At 44.1% G+C, this 26,629-nt stretch overlaps 1 protein-coding gene across 1 annotated transcript in view; it reads right to left on the bottom strand.

The window, feature by feature from the left end:
• The window catches only part of LOC121186420 (transcription factor HIVEP3), a 37,644-nt gene that overhangs the window by 10,241 nt on the left and 774 nt on the right, over window positions 1–26,629 (bottom strand). Inside the window, exon 2 of the mRNA XM_041045146.1 lies at window positions 83–2,444. Coding sequence (XP_040901080.1) covers window positions 83–2,093 — 2,011 coding nt within the window. The 5' untranslated portion in view covers window positions 2,094–2,444. The remainder of the gene's footprint in view (window positions 1–82; window positions 2,445–26,629) is intronic.

Genomic DNA, 26,629 nt, shown 5'->3' with positions numbered 1-26,629 from the left:
GATAAATAAGTATGTAAGAAAAGAAACTTATTGCTCACACAGTTATAATTTTATCTGCTGCTAGAGGGATCCATAAACAAACCTGAGACGGCCTGGCTGTGCTCCGACCTGCTTGGCACTGGAATGAGGCCTGCAGAGCTGCCTGACACGGCTGCAGGCCCAGGGCTGGGAGGGTCCTCTTCTAGGCTCTCCTCTTTCCTCCTCTTCCTCACAGCCATGGCCAGCGCCCGAAATTTATAGTGCATCATCATCGGGGGACGATCCTCCCTGCATGTTTTACTCACATCCCCGCTCTCATGTTCCAGTGTTTGCCGTCCTGGGCAGATGCCTCTGTGAGCCTCGTAGCCTTCACTATGTTGGAAGCGAGCTCCACATGTTTCACATTCAAACAGAGCGGGACACTTTTGTTGTTGCTGCGCCTGCCTGGCTAGTTCAGTGCCTCTGGCTGAGGAGGAGGAGGAGGAGGTGGGACCAGCCTCCTCCAACATTACTTCAGCTCCCAAGGGGACTTCTATGGCTGGCTGGCGCCTCAGCATACGCTGGGCATGGCCAACCCTCATCTCTGCTACCACTGCTTGCTGCTCATCGAATGACTGGCAGAGACGGTAACCTCTGGGAGACATGGTGCCAGAGGTGGAGGGCTCTCCTTGGCTGGTAGATGATGGCATTGAGTGGCTTCTAAGCAGAGGCACTGATGACACCTCCTGGGTACCTGAAGGATCTGCCTCAGGATTGTGGTGGTGCCTCAAACCACTGGGGCCGGGGGTTTCTCCTTTAGGATCAAATGTGTAGGGATCTTTAGGGGCGCTAAATTTAGGCGACTCCATGCTACTCTTCCTGGATAGAGAGGAGCGTCGGGGCTTTACACTGTCAATCTCACTGGTGTCTACAACTGCTTCATTGATAGTGATGAGCTTCGTAATGTGTTCTATTACTTGGGTTTTGGGTACAGCAAAGGGAATGTTCTTTTCCTCCGTTCCTGAGGGTGATGAAAGTGAAGAATGAGGCTGCTGCTGATGGGGACTGCGCTGCTGCCCTCCAAGCCTTCCATATTTCCCTAGAATAATTTCTGCGTAGGTTTTGGCACTGGCACTGGGAGGACTAACTTGGGACAGGTCAGTGCTGCCTGATCCGGAGAAGTAGCCAGACTCTGTGCTGCCTTTACTGCCAGGGCCTAGAGAAGAAGATGAGGTGGAGAAGGAGGAAGGAGGGTCATCTGAAGAAGCCATGGGTCCACGTTTCCTTTCACTAAGCCTCAGTGCCAGCCTTTGCTTGACAGCCTGGGAGTCTTCAGGTCTCTGGCCCTCTTCTGAGCCTCCCAGCACCTCCTTACCACCTTTCCTCTGCTGACCCAACATCTCCTTAGTGGAGGACTTTCTATGTTGGCCCGTCTCTTCTTCAGACTCTGTGCTTTCTCCCTCTGTGTGTTCCTCAGGGTCTTCCCCAGGGACACTGCCCTCTGGTCCACTCAAACTAGGCTCCTCACGACTGGATGCCAGGCCTGCCTTAATGCGATGAGCATGGGACTTGCGATGCTTGTACAGGTTACTCTTGGTCTTGAAAGAAAAGCCACAGGGGGCACAGGGGTAGGGTCTTTCTCCTGTATGGGAGCGGATGTGTTTCTGAAGAACGCTTGGCTTGGCACATGGACGGCCGCAGTAAGTGCACACATATTTCCCTGGTTTTTGGGGTTTCTTCTCCCCTACTTTTCTGGGTGAACTGACCCCTTCTAGGCCCTCTTGGCTGGACTGAGATGGGACCCCATGACCATGCTCACCCCGGGTGGAGGAAGTAGAGCGGAGGGATGAGGTTGATGAGGAAGCTGGAGAGAAGAAGCTGCCTCCTGAGGGACCTGGGTTTTCTGACTGCTGCCATGTTACTGCTTGCTGCTGCTGTAATCGAAGCAGAAGGTCAGTGCGTTTGGGTTGGCGATTCTGCAAGCGGCCCAGGGCTCTGTGTACAGGACGAGGGTTAGGAGGCTGCTGGGGTTGCTGAGGTGGACAAGATCCTAGTGAGGATTCAGCTGTCACATGTTGCTGCTCTTGCCTTCCAGAGCGCTCCCCATCAGCCGGACGGCTGGGCTCAGCCTCCATAGAGTGGGGAGGAGGCCTCACAGACACGCAAGGAAGGGCTCTTGGAGCCTCATGGGGCTAACCGCATGGCAGCAGAGAGGTCAGAGGCAGGGGAACATCGACAGACTGAGTTGTAAATCAAAACGGAGGGCCTTTCTCAGTGTGGGCCAAAAGTTATTCAAGAGGACCAAATGAGGCATCATTAAAAGGTGCCCCGGAGCTGCATGGATGCAGGTAAACATGGATCATTTCTCTGTACAAAGCAGCTCTGCTTCTGTCTAGCCTCAGCCATTCTAACAGCCCTCCCAAGGTCTTCTCTGCATCTCCTTTGTTGCTTGTCAAGAGTGTTAGCCGTTCAGCTTCTGAATGGGTCTAAAGGAACACAGAAAAAGACAAGGAAGCACTGAGTCATAAAAGTGGAAACATATTAATAAATGTATTAGATTCTCTAAAAAAGGTTTTGTCACAAAGAGCTATGGCAAAGTGCCAGAAAAATGTCCCCAAGTTCTGATTTTTTTCCTGTTCACTTTGCAATAAAGGCAGAAATGCAAACAGGGGTAATGAAGAAAGGTCCTGCTCTGCTGACTTCAGTCAACCTCACGGCTCATTACTGCATACTCAGAAACAGAAAACACACAGGACCTCGTGAAAACGACTTAGACTTCTTGACATCCTAAGGGTTTCAAAAAGACTGCCATGCAGCATATGTTGGTAGAACAGAAGAAGAAAATCATTAATGTCCAATTATCAAACTCTTTATTAAAAAATGCTCCCACATATCTTACCGTGACAAATAGGGTTACGTTTCTTGGTGTAATATTGAACAGGGTTAGTGTAGCAATGAGGACATTAGCAAGGTAATTGCATCAACAACATGTTATTGCTCTCGTCTGTCCTGGCTTCAACTCATTATGAACAGATAGTGTGCAGTGATTCAGGAGACATGGGCACACCTACTGTAAATCTATTTAAAAAATGTTAGATATAGGTCTTCTTATCGTAACTCTTTGAAAAGGCATAACAACTGTCTAGTATTTGCATGTCCACATACTGTATAACCACTTGTGAATTTCCTTAAAGTTTAGAAAAACATTTAAACTCCCTTCAAATCAAGACTTCCAGACATATGTGATTCAATTCTGACCCATGACTGGCCGACTCCGCAGGAGTCAGCACGGCTCAGGGCCAGCCAGGCAACATCCACAGCACAGGCACCAACAGAGGAGACCACAGTGTCAGGGCATGGAGTCAAAACAAATGCTGGAAATATAGCCTATGCTTATCTGATCTGGCACAAAAGCTAAAGGGGGTAAATGGAGGGGGACTGTTTTCTAGTGGATAAGAGGACTTGACAGCAACTAGGTTCCAGCCTAAACCCCTCACAATCAACAGTTGCACAGCCACCAGAGTGCAGTGTTTATGAGGGGCCAAGATGAGAGTGGTTGCTTGTGTGTTGTGAAAGGGGACGGTGGAACCTTTTATCAAAATGGATCTATTGTAATATTGCCCACACATACAGACACTGCTAGAAAGCTGTGTTTATGAGCATAGCTGATTGTGAAGACTCAGCGATGAGGATACAATGAAATCTCTTCCTTTATGAAGATGTATGTTGTGTAATATTTCCCACTTACTACAAATCCTGCACTCCGTCTCAACTCAAGACACGGGATTCTTGTACTGCAGCCAATCAAAACACATTCTGGGAATGGATGGGGCCAATCATAACATTTTCACTGAGCAGCCATGCCCAACTGCTGACAGTCCCAGCACAGGCTCATCCAGAGTATCAATCATCGTCTAAGACATTGACAATGCTCGCAACCCCCTGACTCTGGAGATCAGTGCTCACTGAAGGAGGACACCGTGTATGTTCAACTCACAGTTGTTAATCTCTGTGATGGTGTAGAGAGTGTGCACCACCTCTGACAGCTCTAAGAACATACCAGGACACAAGACAACAAGGGGGGTGGGGGGGGGGGGGGGCTTCTAATGCTTTGCACTGATGCAGAGCAAATGCACAAACTGACTTCAAGGAGCTGAGAGACAGAAAATGCATAGATGTTCCATATTACTGGATATTTGAATTTGAAGTAGACGTAAGAGAGACTAAGAAGAAGTTAGAAGAGGAGGGGAAGAGAGAAAAGACTGAAGCAGTGATCCAGTGGCTGAATAAACAGGCCCGGCAGAAGACTGCAGCTTAAGGTGCCAGCGGTGGCAAGGCAGCAGTGACAGTGTTCTTTTTTTTTTTTAATGAGCCACACTTGCTCTCTCCATATGTCTAAAACACACACTGCACAGTCAGCCTTCACATCTGTTAAGGGCCGACTGTCATCTGTTCAGTATGGGTTTGTCCAAGCAGACCAGCGCTTTGATTACAGCAGACTTGTGCCATCACCACTCAGCAATTAGGCAGCATAGCAAACCGAATCAACACCATTAAAATTCACTTCTCTGTTTTCAGTCTACCACCTTCTCAGCTGTACAGGAAGACTTCTGTATCTTCTGGCAGCTAAAGATTTTTCTGTCTTGAGCTGCTGAGCCAGAGACACATTACTCTCTAGAGTTACACGTGGAGAAGTTAGATCAGGAAGCAATGGAGCTTACAGAAGAGAAACATCAGATCCTGTCTGAAGAGGGTTGTTCCTCGCACACTTGAATTTTAGAGAGAAAAGTGACATGACAGTAAAAAAGCGTGGATAAAACAGAAGTATGTGAGTGGGTAAAGATGGGCAAAAAGCAAGTGGGTCTGGATGTGAAGAAGGATGATGCTGTGCATAGAAAACAGAAGGACTGAGCAGGAAGGAAAGCACAAAGCGCAAGAAAAATTGTCTCCCTCAGCCCCCCCTGTAATAAATGTCTTTGTTCATGTAGTTGGTTATCAGAGTGTAAGTTTAATGATCTCTGGCATTACTGTTGATGCAGCCCTTAAACAGGGCGATTAGAAGGTTTTAAGGTTGAGGGAGAGCACTGCTTACATTATTCATGGCAGTCTAGACTGCCAGCTCTGAGCGGGGAAACACAGAGTCAGGGCCTTGCCAGGAAGATGAGGGAAAGGAATGCCAGAGTCTAGCCTACATTAAACCAAAACACACACATGCACACCCTACAGTACTACTCTCCCCAGAGCAATGCCCACCGACACACAGCAGCCAAATCCACTCTGACTCAGCTCCGATCAGCCAATCAGCGCCACTGCCCTGAGGTGACCTACCCTGGTTCCACTCAGTCGATCCTCCTGCTGTTTGACAAGGGGTTTTCCTTTCTCATCATCCTCATTCCACAGGGATGCCTTGTTATCAACGGCAACCTATTAGACACAACCCTTCAATGCTCCAGGGGCTTATATACACACCTCTGCAAATTAGTTGCTTATCAGTGGAAATTGTATGACTGTAATAAGAGCGCGGGTAAAACATACAGGTTATGTAAATTTGGCTAATCTTATTGATGAGGGTTGGGCAAGGGCGTTCTTCACTCTATTTTTAGGCTGAGGTGCGAGCAGGAAGCCACTGATGCAGCTGTTATACGATGTTATGTTATGTTCTTTTGACGAGAGGTGTCAGATCAAAACCACAAAGCTGGGAGGTGTCAGATCAACTCCCCCTCTCCAAATCTCCAGTTGTCCACCTCTAGTTTGTCTTGAACCTCTTTATGACAATTCACACAACAGTCTCACGGTGTGTGCGGTGATTTGTTGTGTGAACTACTTTCTGGTGTCTGCGCCTAAAATGTGATTAACGACCGGTCCACAGAGAGGAGAGGACAGGATGAGTGAGGAATGTGTGCAGAGGTGTGAGAGTGTGTGAACATGCAAAGGGGCTTTGTCAGCAGAAACAGGCACTGATGCAGGTACCCAAGGGAGCCCTGACACACGGAAGAGCTCACACTCCATCTCTTTCACACACACACACGCGCTGTCACACACCGTCACACACTGTCTCCTTCCATCATCTCTGCTGTGTCTATTAAGCCCGGCAGTTATACTTCTTAAAGTGTAAATCCCATAAAACAAACATTAAGCTCAAGTCCTGCTCAATAAGTAGCGCAAGGAGCTGTGCAGCAGCTTTACAGTTAAAAATTCATTATCATGCACAGGAGAGAGTGGCCGGCAGAGTTAGTGTTCATTTCCTCATCAATACCCAGACGTATTCATGCAGCTGGTAATGACGGATAAAAATATGGGCTAAACATTAAATTACCTTGTGCCCTGAGAACAGATAAAGCCTCTTAAGTGCTTTTTAAAAAATCTGCTGTCATACTGTAACCCCCCCCCCCCCCCCCCCCCCCCACCCCAAACTCTCTCTCACACACACAATCACACACACACCTCTCTCCATTCTCTCTTACTGGCGGTAGCCTGGTGCAGGTTCCCATGGAAACCAGCCTACTCTGAGCAACGGCAGATGGAGAGGGAGCTGGAGGTCTAAATTTATCTCCCAGCATCCTCTCTGACTACAGACACACACTGGCAGCAGGAAGTGAGGAGGGGAAATGCTTGGCCTCTGCATACATTGACAAGCTGGCATGACCCTTGACATCTAACCCCCTTTGAGTGACAATGTTTTTTCGTCACAGCAGATGAAAACATGCAGAACAGCCTGCGACAGCTTGAACTGCAAAACCCATAATCTCAATGAAGCAATACAACATTTGATACTGTAGAAGAGGCTCTGCAGCATTCTCGAAGAATAAGGTGAATGGAAAGTTGACTCAGTCCTTCAACCGCCACCACCACCAAAAAAGAAAAAAAAGAAAGAAAAAAAAAGAGCTGTCAATCAAATTCAGGCCCCAAATCCAGTAGACAGTAACAAAGCAAGCACACAACCAAGGCGAGAAACACTTTGGTTTGGTAAAAGACTGAAAAAAGAAACACAGACGACAGAACAAGACGCTAGATAGAGCATAAAACCTCAGAGGCCAAGACTAACTCTCACCCAGGAATATCACTGCTGTCAGTAGGAGCCACACACTAAGGAGGACACCGTCTGAAAAAACACCACATACCAGAGCTCTCACTCATTCTCTCTCAGCTCTGTGCGGGATGCATCGGGATTGCTGTACCTCTGAGGCGAGAGGGTGTAGAGAAGGATTTCACAGGGCTTTGATAAGAATGGCAGTTCACAACCGTTGCAGTGTTCACTTTGATTAAACACGAGCCAGTGAACTGCAGGTCAATACCGGCCTTTAAATCAAACACGAGTGGCATGGCAAAGCCGGGTAATGCACACCTCGTCGACAGGAGAAGATTGCACTCAGAGTTTTAATAATACCCCTGGCAGCGGAAAATCTGCTCCTTTGGCCACATAATCAAGTGAAAAAAAAAGAAAAAACATACTGACCACAACTTGGACTAAATTGCAGGTTGCTGGGTTTTCTGTCATTTTATTTGTGGCCAGAAACTTCACAGATGGAAATTATCTTTTTTGTAGTCACTTAGTTTGCCCGTTTTAAATTATATGCCCTAAAATTTGTCTCAGAAGGCCTTACCTCTGATTGGAGAGGAACTCTGTCCTCAGACCCTCGAGTACGATAAAGGACAAATTCCACTAACTTTCCACGAACTTCCAACTTCCAGGACAGATATGCAATAGGTGTCATATACACAGTCTTGAATTGCAAATTAGACCCTTTCCTATTTTAATTAAATCTGTGCATTTGAATCCTAATGTCCATACAGTTCAGCAATACCCTCTGACATGCTAAAACACCTCAGGTATGTCATCCCTAAACCAGTGAGAAAGAGTCTTTGACACTGACATAACAGACAAACTTTAAACTTTTACTCCTCAGGGTGCTAAGATGCTAGATTATAGTGTATCACACAGCAAATCTACATTAATAAACTATCAAATGTGTAAACAATTCCCAAAAAATTGGACACAGCAGCAATAACTAAATGATTAACTTGCCATAACTGACAAGTAAAGTAATGATAAGGAGGGAAAGAGAAGGGTGAAAAGATTGAGGGGAGAGAGAAAGACAGAGAGAGAAAGACAGACAGTGAGGGGAGGGAGGCGCGGAAGGGAGAGAGAAACAGACAGAGTTTAGATTACCTGACAGAGCAGTCTGGTCTTCCCCCTCAGAGACGCTTCACAGGCACTGTGAGACAAGCAGGGAGAGCCAGAGAGTGAGAGCGGATATGACTGTTTGAGTGGGTGTGTTGCCGAGAGAAAGAGAGAGAGTGAGAGAGGGAGAGAGAGAGAGAGAGAGAAAGAGAGGCTGGGGGTGAGGCAAGGCAAAAAAAAAAAGGAATGATGGAGTAAGAGGGAGAGAGGAAGACACTAAATGAATGTTTCTACTGTACAAATGAAAGGGGAGGAGGAGGGAGATGAGGTAGCAAGAAGAAACTAAAAGCGACTCATAATCTTGTAGCATGAGTAACATAAAAAAAATCACATCATTGTCTCTAAAAACACAGTAATAGCATCGGTCGCCATGTGTCTTACTGCCAATGCGAGCAAGAGTGCATGACAAACCAGAACAGTGAAACCAAAGACATGCACCTACATATTCAGAACAGGAGCATCTGCTGCTGTTTCTTTAACTCACACACATTTAGCGGCGGTGGCACACTGCCGACAGATAGGATTACAAACAGGTCTTACACGGGGTTTTCCCCCGCAACGCAGAACACTGGAGGCGATTCCTTGCAATTATCACCTCCTTATCAGCAAAGTTATCTTATTGTAGCAGTGGTCGAAGAGACAGGCCTACTGCCTACATGAAGGTGTCTTGTTTACGTAAATCTTCCAGTTCCAGCCAGAGTGCCACTGTGCTGCATCTGTAAATGAATTCCAGAGTGGCATCCATTCAAGCAAGCCCCCGCATTACGCAGAACTCAGGCTAGGCCTATCAGCAGTGCAACACGAGAGAGAGAGAGAGAGAGAGAGGGAGAGAAACAGAAAGAGAAAGAGAGAATTGAGAATGAACGGAGGTCCTGCTGTTCCATAGAGCTTTGCCTCACTGGCAGAGCACAGGAAGTGTGAGTCACACTCTCTAAAATAAACACACTCACACAGTGACGAGCCGGCACACAGAACGAGCGGATGGCTGGGCTACTGATCAGAAGGCAGGCAGAGGGAACATGGATCCTCACAGGCCAGCGACACGTGGTGGCCTGGTGGGACTCACAGCCAGATGACGGGATGAGTCAAAAGGAAAAGATGGTTCTCTCCTTCTCTAATTGCTCAATTGCATTTCTGTTTTTTTCTTTCTAACTTCATCTATCAGACACCTGCTTATTTGCTGTCATCCCGTGTGCTGTTCCTGTGTTGTCCACATGTCCCCCTATTCTTTCACTTCTGCTCTGTTTCCTCTTTTATTTTATTTGCTTCCAGTCAATGGGAGTGTTGTTCAGGACTTGGTGATTACCCCTGGCTCCGTGCGACTGCTGGCTGACTGCTGTAGGGGACTGTGCTGGCCTGATGCTGGGATACTCTCACAGGCTGCTGGCTTCTCTGGCCGAGGCACTGTATTGTGTCTGCCTGAATGTGCTCATTGTCACCCTTTACAGCACACACCTTCTATACTGTACTTCCCTGTGAGGGACCTTCACCCATCCGTCATCCCTTTGTCCTCTGTTCCTCAGACTGAGGGGTTCTGACGGGAAGGTGGTGGGGGGGAGCAGAGGCCCGGGAACAAAACTGCCACTGTGGCGATGATTGACAGGAAAGTTGCTCTACACAGACGTAACGATTAGCAAGGCTGGGGACTGGGCCACAGACACACAGTCTGGTAAGAAGCTAGAGTGAGAGATAGGAGGTGTTAAGTTGAACAGTCTTGCACGTGACGACAGAGAGGATAACAATTTTGAAGGCTGGGATCAAAATGGGAAGTGCAACAGTCGTGAAGGTGTGACAGTGAGCTTTCATGATGCTATAATAAATGGCCGTAAACCGTATGCTACTCACTGGCCCCCAAGCATGTCAGGCTCGCATTATGCAAAAGCTGTTCTCATTTACAGTAAATGAAAACAAGGGCTCCCCTGTGGCATGGTCACATGAGGCAATTTCACGTATATGACACACACATACCTACACAATATAATGCAGAGGCAAGCAGCACCTAAAATGCAAACATCATGCTTTATAAGAAACTTCATGTTGTTTTGGAGCAGCCACAGACTGTAATTTAGACCAAATTAGTGGTTTGTGCATTTACAGACAACCATACAGATGACATATTTTTGGACTTTCACCCCATAAACTGCAGACACAGGCAGTAAAGCAGGCAAATATGGGAGTATTCAGAGAGGGTTTGCTCTGTTCTGAGGGCAGATTATTTCAGATGTGTGGTTTTGTAAACTGACCCCACTCTGTCCATATGACTGTGGTGTTATGACAGAAACAAGATCCATTTAAAATGGGGAGCCCACCTAGTGTATAAAAACCACTGTGGCTCAGTGTTGCTCTACCTGTTTGCGTTTATTTGGATGAAAACACTGTGTGCAAAGAAGACATCCATCCAAGACGGCTGAGTCTTCTGGCAACCAGTAAATCCACCCATTACTCGGGCAAATGTAACCATATCATCACGTCATTCACGCCCTCCACCTCAAAATAAAACTTAAACACATCTTATCCTGTCACATGAAGTTAAGTTACGTGAAGTAGCCTAAAAGCTGGTTTACACTGGTTTAATAAAAGACCATGAGAAGTGGAACATCTGTTGATGGTCTTGACTGGGTGGCACCAGTAAACAGTGTTCAGACACTAATGAGTTCACTGAGCAACAAGTGATCATTGTGCGGATAATGTCATATCCTGTACACTGTAGACCTGAAGAATGTCCAAATGTTTCACAGAAGGCTTTATACAACTTTTTTTTTTCTTACAGATGTAGTAGAACAGTGAACAGACTTGGGACCCCTTTAGACTGGGGCAGGCTGGCATGGACTCAGTCTTGTTTAAAATAACAAAATATGCTAAACTTCAGTTTAATGCCTTTAAGTGAACTGATCACATAAGAACGTTGCGCAGACAAAATTAAGTTTAAAATTACAAAAATTAAGTTTAAATCAGAAAATTTCTGATCAAATTCGGTTGGTACTGAGGTTCAGCAACCTCAGTACAACCAAAGTCTAGAAGCACTTTAACAAAAACCTATATACCCCAAGATGCAAAGTACTAAAACTTGTATTTTCAGTCGAAAAGATATAATACAGCTAGTGGAGCGCGGTTCTTAGACATGCAACCAAGCAGTCAGCTAATGGACTCTAGCACGCTAGTCTTTTGTTAATGCCAATCGATATGTATCCTCAGCAGATGTGATATCTGATCCTGTAAAGCACTGACAGACTGACCACCCTCTGTTTCACTCAGCATCTCTCTTTTTTTTTATCTTGAGGGGTTTCTCTGCCTGTCTTCTTTTTCTATTTCTCTCTATTTCTCTGAGGCACACAGAAATGCACAGATCTTTCTTTGCAGCCACTCTCTCCCCATTCAGTTCTCAATTTCAGCCTTGCAACACACTCATTATCTTTTTCTTTTCCATGGTGCCGAAGCATTAATAAGCGCCACTGTCTTTATATGCAGCAAAGTAAACGTCATGTATATTATGAGGAAGGCTACCAGGAAATAATGTCTCCAGGGTTGCTCTGGGTAGTGATTATGGCCTGGGTAAAGTCCCTGATTGGAAAGTGATACCGTATATAGAGCTGATATGTCATTAGCAATTTGCAGTGGTAGTCTAAACCCAGCTATTACAGTTACACAGTATTAGTATTTCCTGAGTTTTAAGAATTAGGTTTGATTCACTGCCTCAAAGGCTAGATGGTCTTTTGACATGAAACAAATATATTAGGGACAGCACCAGTGAACAGAGACTCTCAGGCCTCGCAGAGAGGTACTGTAACTGAAGTGAAACAGATACCGAGTGTCCGTCAAAGAAATTTCATCTGCCTTTGGACAGCTCAACACCAAACATCCAAACAAAGCATGAGTGGCGTGCAAATGAAATAAAAGAGTGACAAAGCAAGGGGGGCAGGGGATAAATATAGAAAGAGGAACTGACATTTTCAAAAGCTGTCCTCCCTGTGCCCACAAGTTTCAGTGATGCGTGGATATCAAGATCACAGTGCAAATTCTCCCACGCAGCTTACTGTACCCGTCGTTCACAGTCGACTGCTTTATATTTGCTCTCTCAGTTGTGGTGCAACTGAAAAGAGTGGTTGAGGCAGACCTGTGATAAGATGTGCATCTTCATTTAATTGACTGGAGAGTGGACAAATAGACAAATACACAGCTCACTGGTAATAAATCTGTGTGATGCAAATATTCATTATCATGTTAATGATTAATAGGACCTAAGTTTTCTTTTACTTTTTGGTAAGGTTAAAAAGATTAGAAAGTTTCATTATATACAACAATGAAAACTTGATATTTACTTCAATTTTCTTTACCACATGAATTAGAAATCTGCTTCTACATGCTGCTCAGTGACAACTGTCATTTTACACCAGCAATCGCTTTAGTGCAGCTATTTCTGTTTTTGCTGAAGTTATATATTTTTCTATGAAGTCACCCATGTGGATTCCTCCCCAGTGATAGGAAAGCCTGTGCTAGTTCCTCTTTCTGCAGCTGCTGTACTGCATCCTGTGTCAAGCTGGCTGCAGCAGGTACAATGAGCACTGCTGTAGCACTATACAGGAGCCGGTGCCATGCCTTATCTGCACATCGCAGTAACCTGTGACTATGTTAATCTGAGCTGTTAATTCAGAACTTCTGGTGCTTTTAGTGCTGCCTGCACAAACACAGACATGGGGAAGAGTCAACAGGTGGAAGCTCAGCCTGAGTGTGTTCAAACACGAGGACCAGGCCGCAGAATGTATCAACACGGCCTCCGTCCCCGCCTCCCTCTTGCGGCCTGGCAGAGGGGCACCCTTCTGATCAGGGAGCTTACTCAAAGCTAGGCCAGTCCAAGTAATTGCTACCTACAGTGACAAACAACTCCATTCAGCCTAAGTGTCGGTTTATAGTTTACTCTCCTTCCTCCCCTGTGAGCCTCCACTGCCCATTCTGCCCAGTGCCACGCTGCCTTAGTGGCCTGTCAACAGAGACTCTACTCTCCATCACCGCCTCGTCAGCCGCCCTTCAAACCCAATGCATGTATACAAACACCATGCGCCATAACCCGTCTGTTTGTGCATTTGTTTCTCTGAAAGTGGAGGTGTGTGTGAGCGCATGTGATAGGGAAAGAGAGGGAAAGAGTGCGAGACAGAGAATAACAAGATACAGGAGAAAAACAGTGTGTGCAAATGCGTAGGAGAGAGACAGAGACATAGAGAGAGAGAGAGAGAGAGAGAGAGAGAGAGAGAGAGAGAGAGAGAGAGAGAGAGAGAGAGAGCTCTTGTATATGGTTATTTTGTGTCCTCAGCACACAGCTCCGACCTACGGGAGCGACTCTATCTGCCATCTGAGACAATCTTATAAAAGGCTATCAAATGTGTATGCGGTGTGCAGCCTCTATATCTTCAGACTGCAGCCCCAGGGCTGAATGAGACAGCTCATCAATCACGGATGACAATCAAGTGCAGCTAAAATAGTCTCTTAGTAAATATGTGTGTATGTGTGTGTCTCTGTGTGTGTGTGTGTGTGTGGTGTGTGTGTGTGTGCAGGAGCTGTGAAATGCTGAATCTACAGTATGCATGAAGACGTCAACCATAAATTGCACTGCATGCATTTACTGTAGGTTTTTCTGTGTTTCTCTAAAATAATTATGGACAAGACAACTAAAGAGGGATCTGGTTCTTGATTTTTGTTGCTGTACTTCATATCCTGAACACAATCCTCCAACCACCTCAACCCCAATGTTCCAAACATTTCCTCTGGATATACCCTCAGTGGATCAGTTCAGGTAATACAGAACATATTTTATCACTGATCTGGTCCTGCTGATATTTTTGGCTTAATCGGTGCATGTTTTGGGAGATCCATCTGAAAATGTAAATACTTTATAGCAAAGAAATAATCCCTATGGAAACCCTAGAAAAAAGTTAATATTTTGAACATGTTGATGAACCTTAAGCAGCCTTTTAAGTAACCTCACAGTTTACCACATATATGTGTCAGTGTCACACATATATTCTTTATCTGTTTGTTTTTGCCCCTCCCTGAACCTGAAAAGATTTTGGGAAATATTAAAATGGGCCGAACTCTTACATTAAATGAAGAATTCTTGATGTTTTGCTGATTAATTCATCCAGACATAAATATTCATTTGGAAACCTGACTATTTTCACCAGAATTTAAAATAAAGTACTGTCGGGTCTGCACAACACAAGCTGGTAGTGACGGATCCACTGAAGGTTTAATGGGACCATGTTAAATCATCATGCTGATTCCAGCGTGCTAATCTTATTTTTACAGTAACAGTTGTCAACAAGAGAGAGCTAAAGAAGCAAAACCTTACTGTACTGTAAACACAAGGTCGAGAAGGATTAAGATGTCAAGACGAGTGTCAATACCTTCATGCTGCTTAGTAACAAAGCGCTGGGAGACAAGCAAACAGACACCGGCCTCCAATTTCTTTACCAAAACTCTCACTACAAGGAAAAAGGTGTTGTAAGCTGTAAGAAGAAGCCATTTGCTATGACAAGTCCTGTAAGTCAAACATGGTCCACTCTAAAGCAAACCAACTGGCCCATTTTGCATTACGACAGAAATGTGTCACTGGCTGCACTCATTGTTGCTGGGAGGTACAGTCTACTCTGGCCACTAGGGAAGGCCACACACAGCCACACCGTCTGGTTCCAGGGTACAATAAAAAAAAACTAAAACCCTGTATTCCTGCAAACACACACATAGTGTGTGTATACAGTATGTGACACACACGTTACAGATGCACATTTTTCTCTCCCCTGACCACCCAGACTGTTCGAATTGCTCTGGAAGGTAACCGAGCCCCAAGGTCACGTGACCCATATTAGGGGAATCAGCGGTGCATTCCTCCAGCTGTCATCACCACCTAAAGATCTGGTCAGGGAGAAACCTGACTCCAAAAGCCGACCTCGCCACCTCTCATCCCTCCTCTCCAACCATCCCACTCGTCTTCTGAGCCGCATCCTCCTGCCTGTAAGCCTGATCATTTGAATACAAAGCAGAGAAACAAAAGAAGTCCTTAAAATAGCGATGCTGTGGCTTTCAAAGAAGCACACTGCAGAGACAGAATGAGAAAACAGGGAGCGGGAAAAAAAAGAGACAGAAAAACAAGAAGGAGAAAGACAGTCAGATAAGCGGGCTTATGGCGAGAAAGTGAGACACTGCACTGATGTAGGATAGGTGGCTGGATACATTGATTTCCTGTTAGTTCTTGCCCGGTTACGTACGGCTGACTTGTCATCCAATACAGGTTGAAGCACTGTCCCTGAACATGCCCCGAGCTGGGATTCACTGTCTTCTCTGTATAGATATACAGAGGATCACAGATATACACACACTGGATCATTATGTTACCTGAGAGAATGTTTCCCCACTGGGAATGTACACTGTAAGAGCTATCTGTCATGCCAGGTTAGTAGATAACGCTGCAATCTCAGCGTAACCTCAGGTACATGATTTGCTCACCTCAGGACTGCAGATTGGGTATCAAGCAGTCACTTGATGAACTGGCCGTTGTAGAGGAGAAATCACCAGTGATAAGTTCTGATTGGTGATACCTGTTTGAACCTGCTACAAAATATCCAATACAATGCACACCTGAAACAACATGGTTATTACTTTAATATTAATAACCATGTGGTTATTATATATAATATAACCATATTACATCTAATTGTTTAAATGCAGGTAGTCATAGAGGTACATGTGGCAAAAAGGCAGAACAGCCTAACAGGACAGAGTAACAGAGGCATGTAGCTGAGTTTCTGTGGAGAATTAACACTGAAAGGAGAAACCAATGGCTTGACACCATTTGGTTTCACAAAACAAGGTGTTGTTGAACAATCAAATTCAATGCAGAACCTTTTAAGGAAAGTGAAACTAAAACTGGAAAGTTGCACAACGCCAGAATATAAGTAACATCAGTCTGGGTTTTATGTAGTGACAAGTTGTTTACCGTACTTCTCTGTGGGCGAGCATTTGTACCCTGGAGATATTCAGGACAGGAACACCCTTTTATGCATCCCAGGGCAAGTTTTCTGACACAGTTTCATTTTTTTGATGTCATTTCAATAGTTTTCATGCTTTGAATTCACTGCCTCTGCGGTCAGCAGGGTCCAATTCACCCTGCACCAGCTGATTCAGCTGTGCCTGAAGAGTGCACCTCTTGTATGGATCTCGGTCAGAACACAATACAAATTCTCCAAATTGACAAAATATGAATTTGACACAGTTTTGAATTGGAGCTGGCTTTCATATTACCATGTGGAATATGAAAAAAGTATATTTTTTATTCACCAAATAGCCTGTGCAACTGTACAGCTTACTGCGTGATGTGAGTAACTTTACTTTCACACAGCCTCTTGAGTCAAGTGTTAGGACATAATGTCTGATTTTTTGCTTTGCTAATGTAACTGAAAGGTACTGAAACCAAACTGATTGGCAAAGTAACAATATCTTGAGGTAGAAGAACAAGGGGAAAAAAGGTGGTTCATGAAAAAAAAAATACTGACGTGATTTCTTCAGGGGACAAATTCTTGTATAATCCCACAGTTAAAAAAAGGCTGTTCATTCTGCAAACAATATGATCAACGTTGAAGATGATTCATTTCCTAGAGAGCTGAGCAATAACAGAAATCTGAATGGCACTCGTGGTTAACAAGCTTGTCAGTCGAGTTTTTGTGGTCAAGAGCAGACTAATTCAGTTATTCGGTTTCTCCAAGCAAGTACAAAAGTTTATTATAGTTTACACAAACTTTTCAGTTCTCCGTAGCATTTTTAAAGAAATAATGCTCAGAGAAATGCTGCATTCAAAGTGGGGATTGATGGTATAACTGAAAATGACTGTTTTTCAGTAATTTTTTTTATTATTGAGAGCTAAATAAAACTTTCAATATAGCTATGATATAGCTACCAACCAAGATATTGATGGAATATATCTTACTCATACTACAAACAGATGAAATAAATACAGCAGGTCAACTACTTAAGGAAAAACTACAACAGAACTCCAAAAGTCCAACAGACTTTTCTGGAAGAATGGAAATGTGTTTATAGAGCATTTAAATAGAAGATGAGGAAGTCATAAGCCTGAACCCACAAAATTTAAACAAATGGCAAGACGTGCCCTCCAGTGAGCTGCTAAACTGAGAGCGGAAATCTAATCTAAAGACCAAGAAAATCTAATCTGGGGACTGGCAAGTGGGATAACTTTCATTGCTGAAGCAGTCTGACAAAAAATTGTAGAAAACTCAAACTGTGCATACCATCAAATTTAAACACCATCTGAAAGAATGCACCAAAGTGAAAGAGGTGTGGTAAAGCGCGAGTTCCACAGCTGGGGTCTGTGATTAGGAAGACGGAGAGGCGGACGTGCAAATCAGGACCAATTCAGTGAGAACACTCCCTGGATTTTATGATTTTATGGCACACACATGCATACGTGCACACACTGGCACCTAGCGAAAACACAAACTGTCACAAACACAAGAAAATTACGTTAAACAGGTCTTGGCAGACCAAAGTTTTCATTTTGCTCATTGTGGTCTGGCAAGACTCAACAGGCACTTGGTTGCAAAAGACGTCATTTCACGTAGGCTGTACACGGAATGATTGACAGGCCTCACCTTCATTCAAACATAAACATGAACCCTCTCTCAGTTTATGGATTTAATTCACCCGAGTATATTCTGGGTTTGTTGAATTTGATTCACTGTGTAAAATTATATTGATATCATATTAAACAAATGGTTTAAATGTACTAATGTTGAGTGGTTATAATTAAAAGCACTAGATTATATAAGACATTTGAAAGAGATAAAGTTAATAAAGTAAAAATATTTAGTGACCACAAAAAATAATGAGTTACTAAAGTAATATTTTCACACTAAGAGTCTGCCACAGCCATGGTAGCAGCTGCGTGAGGCTGTAGGCAGAGCAGTTCTATGAGATAAATGCTAATGTCAGCATGCAACAGGTCAAAATGCTAACATGCTTATGTTAGCAGGTAATATTTACCATGCTCACCACTGTAGTTTAGCCTGTTAGTGTGGTGATATTTGCTTATTAGCACTTAACAAAAAGTGAAGCTCAGGTTGATGAGGATGTCATCAGTTTGGCAAGTATTTGGTCAACAAACTTAAATTTTGACCTGATGACTCCAGGGACTATGAATATCTGTAACCAATTTCACAGCCATGCATCTGTCAAGATGTTTTACTCAAAATCGAAAATATCAACTTCATGATGGCACTAGAAAAAGTCAGGTGATCACCAAATTCAGTAAGATTCTTGATTTGGAGACCACACATCTGTGCAAAATTTCACGGCAATTCAACCGACTGACATATTTGGACTAAAGCAATGGGCCAACAGAATCACACTGCTATGGCTGACAATGGCTGTCATTAGAGAGAGGATAAAAAACAAACACACAGATAAATATCACCCTGAGACTAAAGGCCTGGTCTGGCTTTAGAAGGATAACATTTTCAGAAATCTTTATACAGGCTTGTTTGAAGACACACAAGCTAAAGTAGGTAAAGACTTGGCAGATGAGAGGCAGATTACAATATAACACACTGTTCACCATGAAAAACCGCACTGACGATAATCTGATAACGCTGTAGTTACACAGAAAAGCAATAAACAGTGCATTACATAGATTGATGGGATGAAACTGATATTCTCGGCAAAGCAAAACGGCAGCTACTGAGTTTTGCGGCGGCACTTGAGCAAGAAGAAAAATGAACGTTTGAACAAAAAAGTCCAGGAAATGCATGCTATCTTTCCATCCTCGCACGCCCTCAGCCTGGTCAGTAATAAACAACAACCAGCCTATGACTTGTGTTTCTGTGATGCCGATAACAACATGACCAATGATGCAAGTAATAAAACACAACTATGACCAATGAAAGACAGACTGTTGCTGGCCTAGCAACAGGGACAGCTCTCGCTCTCACAAGACCAGAGAGACCATCCATCTCACGGGCTGACAAAGAAACATTATTCTTTCACTCTGACAAAAAAATCTGCCACTGAAACCAGCTCAAGACATTAATGCAAGATTTACAATCTACTTACATTGCTTGCCATAAAGACAATTTTGAAATCATGTAATCGCACGCAGAGTTTCTTTTCTTTTCTTTTTTTTTTTCTCTTTACCCCTGGAAGAATGAGTTTGTGTGTCTCATGCTCTTTCGCTCAGAGACAAATTGATTTCTCCACTCCACACCCTCCACCCTCCTCCTCCTCGTCTCTCCAAAACTCTCACTAGGGTTTCTCCTGATCTCCTACTCTGTGTAATTTAGGCACTCCCACGGTAATGGACACCCTACTCAGGGGCAGTGAGTGGGAACCAAGCCCCGCTGCTCCAGCTACTGTACTCACAAAGAATCCCAATCAGCCTTTTAGATTGCTGCCCACATGCTACTAAAGCTTGGAGTTTTTTTTAGGGAGCAAGGCAGAAAAAGAACGAGAGAGTCTTGGAGAACAAGAAGAAGAAGAGTCAAGTGAGCCGATTCCTCTGTCTCCTCAGCTGGTCACATGCTACCAGCTGTGCAGCTCCTGGTTTCCCAATGGGAGTGAGTGTCAGGATGAAATATGGCATCCAGCCTTGAGCCGGGAATGCACCGTGTGCCCCCCATACCTTGTTCTCCTTCCCCTTCCACTAGCCTTGTCACTGTCCACAGCAACCTGTCAATCAGCTGACACCTGAGCAAGGGTGGTGGTGGTGGTGTGGGGGGGCGGTCCTCAGAGGACAAGCACAGTGCCATTAAGCATATTAGAGTTGCAGAATGTTGATGAAAAATCAAAGTCTGCAGTGACTAAGCTGGGGTTGCACCCTAGCACTGTGCTGACAGTGCAAAGCTGGGGAAAAAAGGAAGGAGGTGGGGGACTACCTGGGTGCAAACACTGGGACTGCTGACTGTTTGAGGTTGTTGAGGACAGCAGGATTACATAATAGAAAACACTGTAACACCTCTGGCTGAGGAAGAGCTTCCTACAGCATTCTCTGTCCTTTTCCCCAAAACATATGTGCCCATGCCTTTCTCAGTCTAAGCTATCGTCTTGGTAATGACCGCAAATCGAATTTCATAGGAACATTTATAACATCCCATTAATTTTAACTTTACTGTGCAGATCCCATGACCCTGCACAGGATAAGTGGGTAAAGCACAGAAAAAAGATTGCTGTGATGGACCTAGTGTGCAGGATTTTCACATTAGCCACAACTATTTACCTTAATTCTGCCTCTTTCCTCAGCTTCACCCACAATCCATCCCACCTCATCCATCCTCGCTCCCCAAATGGTGATGAAAACCTTGACTTTAACATCCAGCAGCTGAGGGTAAACATGCAGTCCTATGACGAGCGGCACGCACTTTTTTTCATCATCTGTTTATTTTCTCAATTACACTGGGTGAGTCTGTGTCAGCAGCTTTGGGGTTTTGCTCTGGCAAGAGGAGAAAGTGAGAGAGGCAGAGAGGGATGGGAGGATCCTTTGCCGGGGTGCACATGTTCCAAGAGGAAACATGGCATACATGATGTCTGAGTGAATGGCACTGAAAAGCAATGGCAAGGCCGGAGGGGCTAGAGAGGTCGACACTATCGTGTGACAGAACATCTACAATATCAAACTGTTTTCTCCTCCTTCCATCCACAACTTCCCTAACAGAGTGATTCATGCCGAGCAGCACCGTTACCTGACCGTTCATCTTCAGCTGACCAAAATCAATTAGCAAATTCTTAAACAGTATAGTAGACAGTATATATTTATACATTTTGTATATATACATTTTGGTGAATTACATGACTTGTTTAAAGACTTTGCTAATAGAATTTTAAGTCTCACAGAGCTGACAGAAATCAATAAAGCTTAGAGCAGCTGGCAAAATACAGAACATTAAATTTTTCTAAACAGAGTGGCACAGTTTACAGAATGGTTTTTCTGTGACGTATAAGTGATTTGTACTAAATGTGCCAAGTCACTAGTATGGTCCTGAAACTGATTCCTTAATTCGTGTATCTGCTGTGACAGTACACTCTGCTCTGAACTACTGCAGCATACAGTAGAGCCAAACTACCCAGACTATGACTAAACTGACTCAACAGATGTGGATAAACTGGAATAAGCCTCACTGGCTGGCTATTGATTTGGTCTTCCTCTCCTTTCTGTCTTCTAGTTGCTGTTTTCAAAGCCCTTGTCTCTGTAATAAAACTCGAAACTTTGCAATCCAATAGGGAAATTCCCACGTTTGCTGAATTTAATTAGCCATGTGCAAAATGTTTCTCAGAACCATACCCCAGCAGTATTTAGAAAGAGAATCTTCAAGTTTTATTTATGAGTTTTGCAAAGTTTTGATAGGTTTAACAAAATCAAACAACCAGGAAGGTTTTTTTCCATCATTAAAGTACAGTGGTAGCCTGTGTTCTGTCTAGACCAAGCTAGGAAAGTTGTCTGTTGGAATGCTCATGCAAATATTGACCTTCAATTAGGTGAAACAGACGCCCTCGCTTAGGAGCCGCAATATGGAGGCATCAGCAAAAACACTGTGCACATAAACATTCATGGAATATACATAAACATGCAGAGACATACCTACACAGTGCACACAAACACATCCTACGTAAATAGACCTTCGTTTGCAGTGTGAACAGACATCAAATAGAAGACAACTGCAAAACCTGAAGTCTTTTAAAGGTAGTTTTAACCTCAAACAGGATGTCAGCACAGCATCAGTAGCATTGCAAAACCACAACAAAAATGAACAGTTCTATCCTAAAGTAACACACAGACCAAAATCTGTTAGTTTTGTGCCCTTTAATAGGGTGAGGAGCAAATGACCTTCCCAAGTGATGGCAGTCGACCACACTCCTGCATAATTAACAGCATCTAAAATGAGGCGTTCTTTATATGACCTTACCTGACAATGTCAGGGCACAGCTTGCCTACAGGGAGTCAGTGGTAAATAACAAATGCACATGCATGTGTGCTACCCACAGCCCACATACACAGCAACATTTCAATGCATTTCTCACACATCGGATTATCCAACGGCAGGCATGGCTTTCAAAGAAAGAGGGTATGCCCCAGAGCTCTCCGCAACCCAACACACTTCACAGCATGAAGGCACTCCAGGTAAGAGAGTGTTCCTCAAGTATGAACACGGTACACCTCAGACTGACAGAACCATGAGAGAGGCAAAGCACATCTGGATTGTACCAAAGGCAGCTGCAAAGATTTCACAAGGTTTTTAAAGAGTGCAGCTAAAGGAGGGGGTCCAGGGGTTAGTTCAACTGCTCTGCTTCAGTGACAGTGACATGGCTGGGGAAGCTTGTGCTGGAGCATCGCCTGCTGCCTTGATTTGCTCGGTAGATCCGCGGCAGGGTTGGAAGGATTTTCCCCCAAAGCCCTCTTACCCTCCCGCAGAGCAGAAATCCCCTCCAATCCTTGCTCGCAGTTGCTGCAGAGACGCCTTACATGCTGAGACAAAGGACTCCAGAGAAGGGGGAAAGGAGAGGAGACTAGGACACAGGAGGAGAGGAGAGGAAACAAGAGGAGAGGAGAAAGGAGGTGAGGCAATAAGAGAAGAGGAAAGGAATTGAGAGGAGAGGAAATGAGAGGGCAGGAGAGAAGGAGGAAAGGGAGGACACAAGAGGAGAGCAAACAAGAGGACAGAAGAAGCGACAAAAGGAAAGAAGAGGAGAGGAGAAGAAAGAAAAGGAAAGGAGCGGACAGGAGAAAAGAGGAGGGAAAAGGAGAAAAGAGGAGTAAGGAAGTAAGAGGAGTTGGAGTGAAAATCCAGCATCCAGCATATTTTATTAGAAATTAGTTAAATTAATAAATTAGAAAAGTATATTGTCCTCTCTTCTTCTCCTTAATCCTCTCTCTCTCACACACACACACGCGCAGACTGTGATATTTGTAGATGCTGTGTGCGTGTGTGTGAGAGTGTGTGAGAGTGTGTGTGTGCTGAGGGGTGTGGGGTGTGGTCAGAGGGGTATCTTGGTATCCACAGAGAGAAAGCAAGAAATCTGGAAGAGGTGGAGATATCTAGTTGTGAAATATAATACCTTGGCTGCATCACAGATCAATACACACACTAGGCATGCATCCATAGCTAATCTTCCAAAGCAACAAAGAATCCTCACTAGCGAGTTATGTGCCCAACCTGCAGAGGGTGAGGTTCACTTTGATTGTTCAAATCAGAATATCCAGTCATTGATAAGCTCCTGTACTATGAGTATTATCATTTTTTTAAGCAGTCATCAACTTCTCTCAAGTGTTACACAAATCTCAGCAATGAGACTTGGGCCAAACCCTTTCCAGACATACCTGTGGTAAGCAGCACAGAAGCTTACACTCACACTACAACAATCACTATTACACAACAGCTGGCCACTGTGGAAAGTGAACACATGCACAAAAATGCCCTCGATGTTGACACAAGGAGAAAACACATGGGTCATAATATATATAACAGAGGAGAATAACAGAAAATGTAAATGTAGTCAAAGTTTCATATCATGGCCTGGATAAAAAGTTGGAGTGCGTTGTGATGTAATAATGAACTTGTGGCCTATTTTGAGGGAGGATTGCCATTACAAACAGCAAAACCCCTGCGACATTCCACTTGGCCACCAACTGTGCCAAAGTGGGTAATGATTAACTCTTATGAAGGGAGTGTTTGAATGCATATACCCTCTGTTATGCATCTTCTCCCTGCAGAACCTGCCTGGCTCTACATGTACATCATCGTCCACACATATATATATCTCGTTACATAACCCGAGCTGGCACACATGGGAGCGGGCCAGGCAGCCACACTAACACACATACAGTACTAACTCTTGCTCCCTGGCAAACACAAGGAAACACTATCTCCATTTGAAGGGGCAGCCAACACACTGGCCTGGGTGAGAGGTTGAGTCAAAGCCAGACACTGATAGACAACCTCAAACCCCCCCCCCACACACACACACCCAAAACACACACGCTGACCCAAATGATACAAATACAAACGCAGAACCACTGACGGCTGTGAGACTAAATAACTGAAAACATTTCTTAATAAAATAGATCTATTCACAATACACTACAATGAGACTGACTGCATGCAATAAAGTTATTAGGCTAGTGGGGCATTTGTGAAGTTGCCAGACTGGCACTCCTGGCCTCCATTTTGCATTGTGTGTGTGCGTGTTTGTACGAGTGTGTATCCAAGGTCTTGTTCCTGGTTCACTCTGGTCTCGCAGCACTACAGTGGGTCTATTCTTCTCTGGCGCTCCAGAGAACAGGATTAATGACCAGCAGCAGGGACATGAAAAGGTTGTGTCCACCAGCCACCAGGATTTTACAGCCTGGGTGTGTGTCACTATGTGTTTGTATGTGTGTGTGTGTTTATGCTTCTTGCAGGAGAACTGATAATGCCATCCATATAACATGCTCTCTCAAAGAAAACAAAACTTAAACATGCTCACACATGCCATTCAACACTTGGTGTAATCTGCAGAGACAACAGTCATGCGTGAAGCTGAACAGACGGCAAACTAACACGCTTGTTCGCTTTCTCTCCGGTGTTACAGGCATCACACCATCCATATAACACCTAGGAATTTCACATCAAAGGTTCAGACAAAACTGTCACTCTTACAAGAGAAAAACCTGCTGATCATCTCCTGATCCTTTGCTCCAGTGTTGCCGTGCTTATCAAACCTTGTTATCTGGAGGAGGTGTGTCTGAAGGTCTTAGCAGGAACTCCACACGACCCTCTCACTGCCGATGGCATTTCATGCATTTAAATCAACACGTTGCCACCTGCAAGGCTGACTCAGTGTGTGAGAGATGGAGAAGTGGAGAGGGTATGCTAGGTGAGTGTGTGTGTGTGTGTGTGTGAAAGTAGGGATATAGTGTATAAGGTGTTGAGTGGTTCTGCGTTAATTGGCAGAAAACGGCCCTTTTCCATCTGGAGTGTTGCTTGTGCCAGGGAGAGATATAGACACACACACACAAACCTGCTTGACTAACTGAGTGAGATCTTCAGTAATCAGCGTTAGACAGTTTTCTTTCATTTTATCGTACCTGAACAAACTTTCTACAGCTGTGATACTGAATACCAAAGCTTTTTGTAATGACCTGGCATGGCTAAACTGTTGACTAGTATGAAAACAGGTTCTACAGCTATACAGATAATGGAACATTCACTTCCAGCTTTAAAACATAGTAATTATTCTTAACAAGCCACCTTCTAACATTTCTGCCAAGTTACAATGGTATAAAAATATCAAAGTGAGTCTGACTAGCCAGCTTTTATCCCAATTCTTGTTGAAACCATAAATGGCAGTAATCCCTAAACCCTCGATTTCTTTCAACGATCAAATGCTTGAGGATGTCAAACAATCTTGGAAATTTGCAAGGAAATGGAGCGGTGCTCTCCTTGGGTGCCTGCTGAGCTAGCGCCTTTCTTCAGCCAGCACCACAAGTGGTCTTGATCCAGGCCAGAGCGGAGCACTGTAAGGCTGCCACTTTGTGCTGATTCAATAAGAAATAATTGCATATTGGCCTCTCTCCACTCATCCTCCTTCACCACCATGGCCTGACACTTCACTGTATTTCTGTGCTGTAAGTTACACTACAGACCCAGAAGTAGGGAAGGAGACTGCAGCACTGCTGCTACTGTTGCTTTTTTAACATCCACATTCCTCTGAATTGCATGGCGAGTTGTATAGATCAGTGTATTGAACCTCCACTTACACAGATCTATATATATGTAATATATATATCAACAGCACCTGGCTTTATAGCAGACAGCTGTGCAACCACTGTGGTCTTCATCTACATAAAGCAACACATTTCAAGTTCTATCCTTACCTCACTTCCTGCCAAACTGGCATTAGAGCTGCAAAGAGTGCAGTGACTGCGCCTCATGTCACTTCTTATTTATTTATTTTTTTTCACAATTTCTTCACCTGATATAATATTTTCTTTATACCAATATGGTCCATGTTACAGTATTAAGACAGACAGATAGATAGATAAATAGATAGTATTTTCAGTAAAATTGGTGCTAATAAAAAATGAAAACAAAACTGCAGCTACTTACTCAAGGTGATTTCCTGCCACTGTTGCTCAGAAAACAGAAGGGGGATATACGGTTTGTAAGGAAACTGTTTTGCATTCTAAACATGCCAGACAACAGTCATACAGTCATTCATTGTGTCTCTATGCAAATGTGATACTAAACTAATATTGTCATTAGGTTGCTGAGTAAAGGTGAACCCTGTGTGGGAAGTCTGACAGTAAAACAGCTTAAATAATGGAGGGGCTTAAGTTGAAATAGGGGAGGTGTTACTGACTGAACAGCCGCCAAAATAAACCTGTTTTGGTCAACTTAACCCATCTATCATATAACAGCGGATCAACTGAGTACAAAAGCATGATGTCATCCTCTAAAAATC

This window comes from Toxotes jaculatrix, chromosome 8 (assembly GCF_017976425.1).
Source record: "Toxotes jaculatrix isolate fToxJac2 chromosome 8, fToxJac2.pri, whole genome shotgun sequence".
Taxonomy (NCBI): domain Eukaryota; kingdom Metazoa; phylum Chordata; class Actinopteri; family Toxotidae; genus Toxotes; species Toxotes jaculatrix.
The sequence above is the reverse complement of the archived record's forward strand: the minus strand, read 5'-3'. Positions and strand labels throughout refer to the sequence as shown.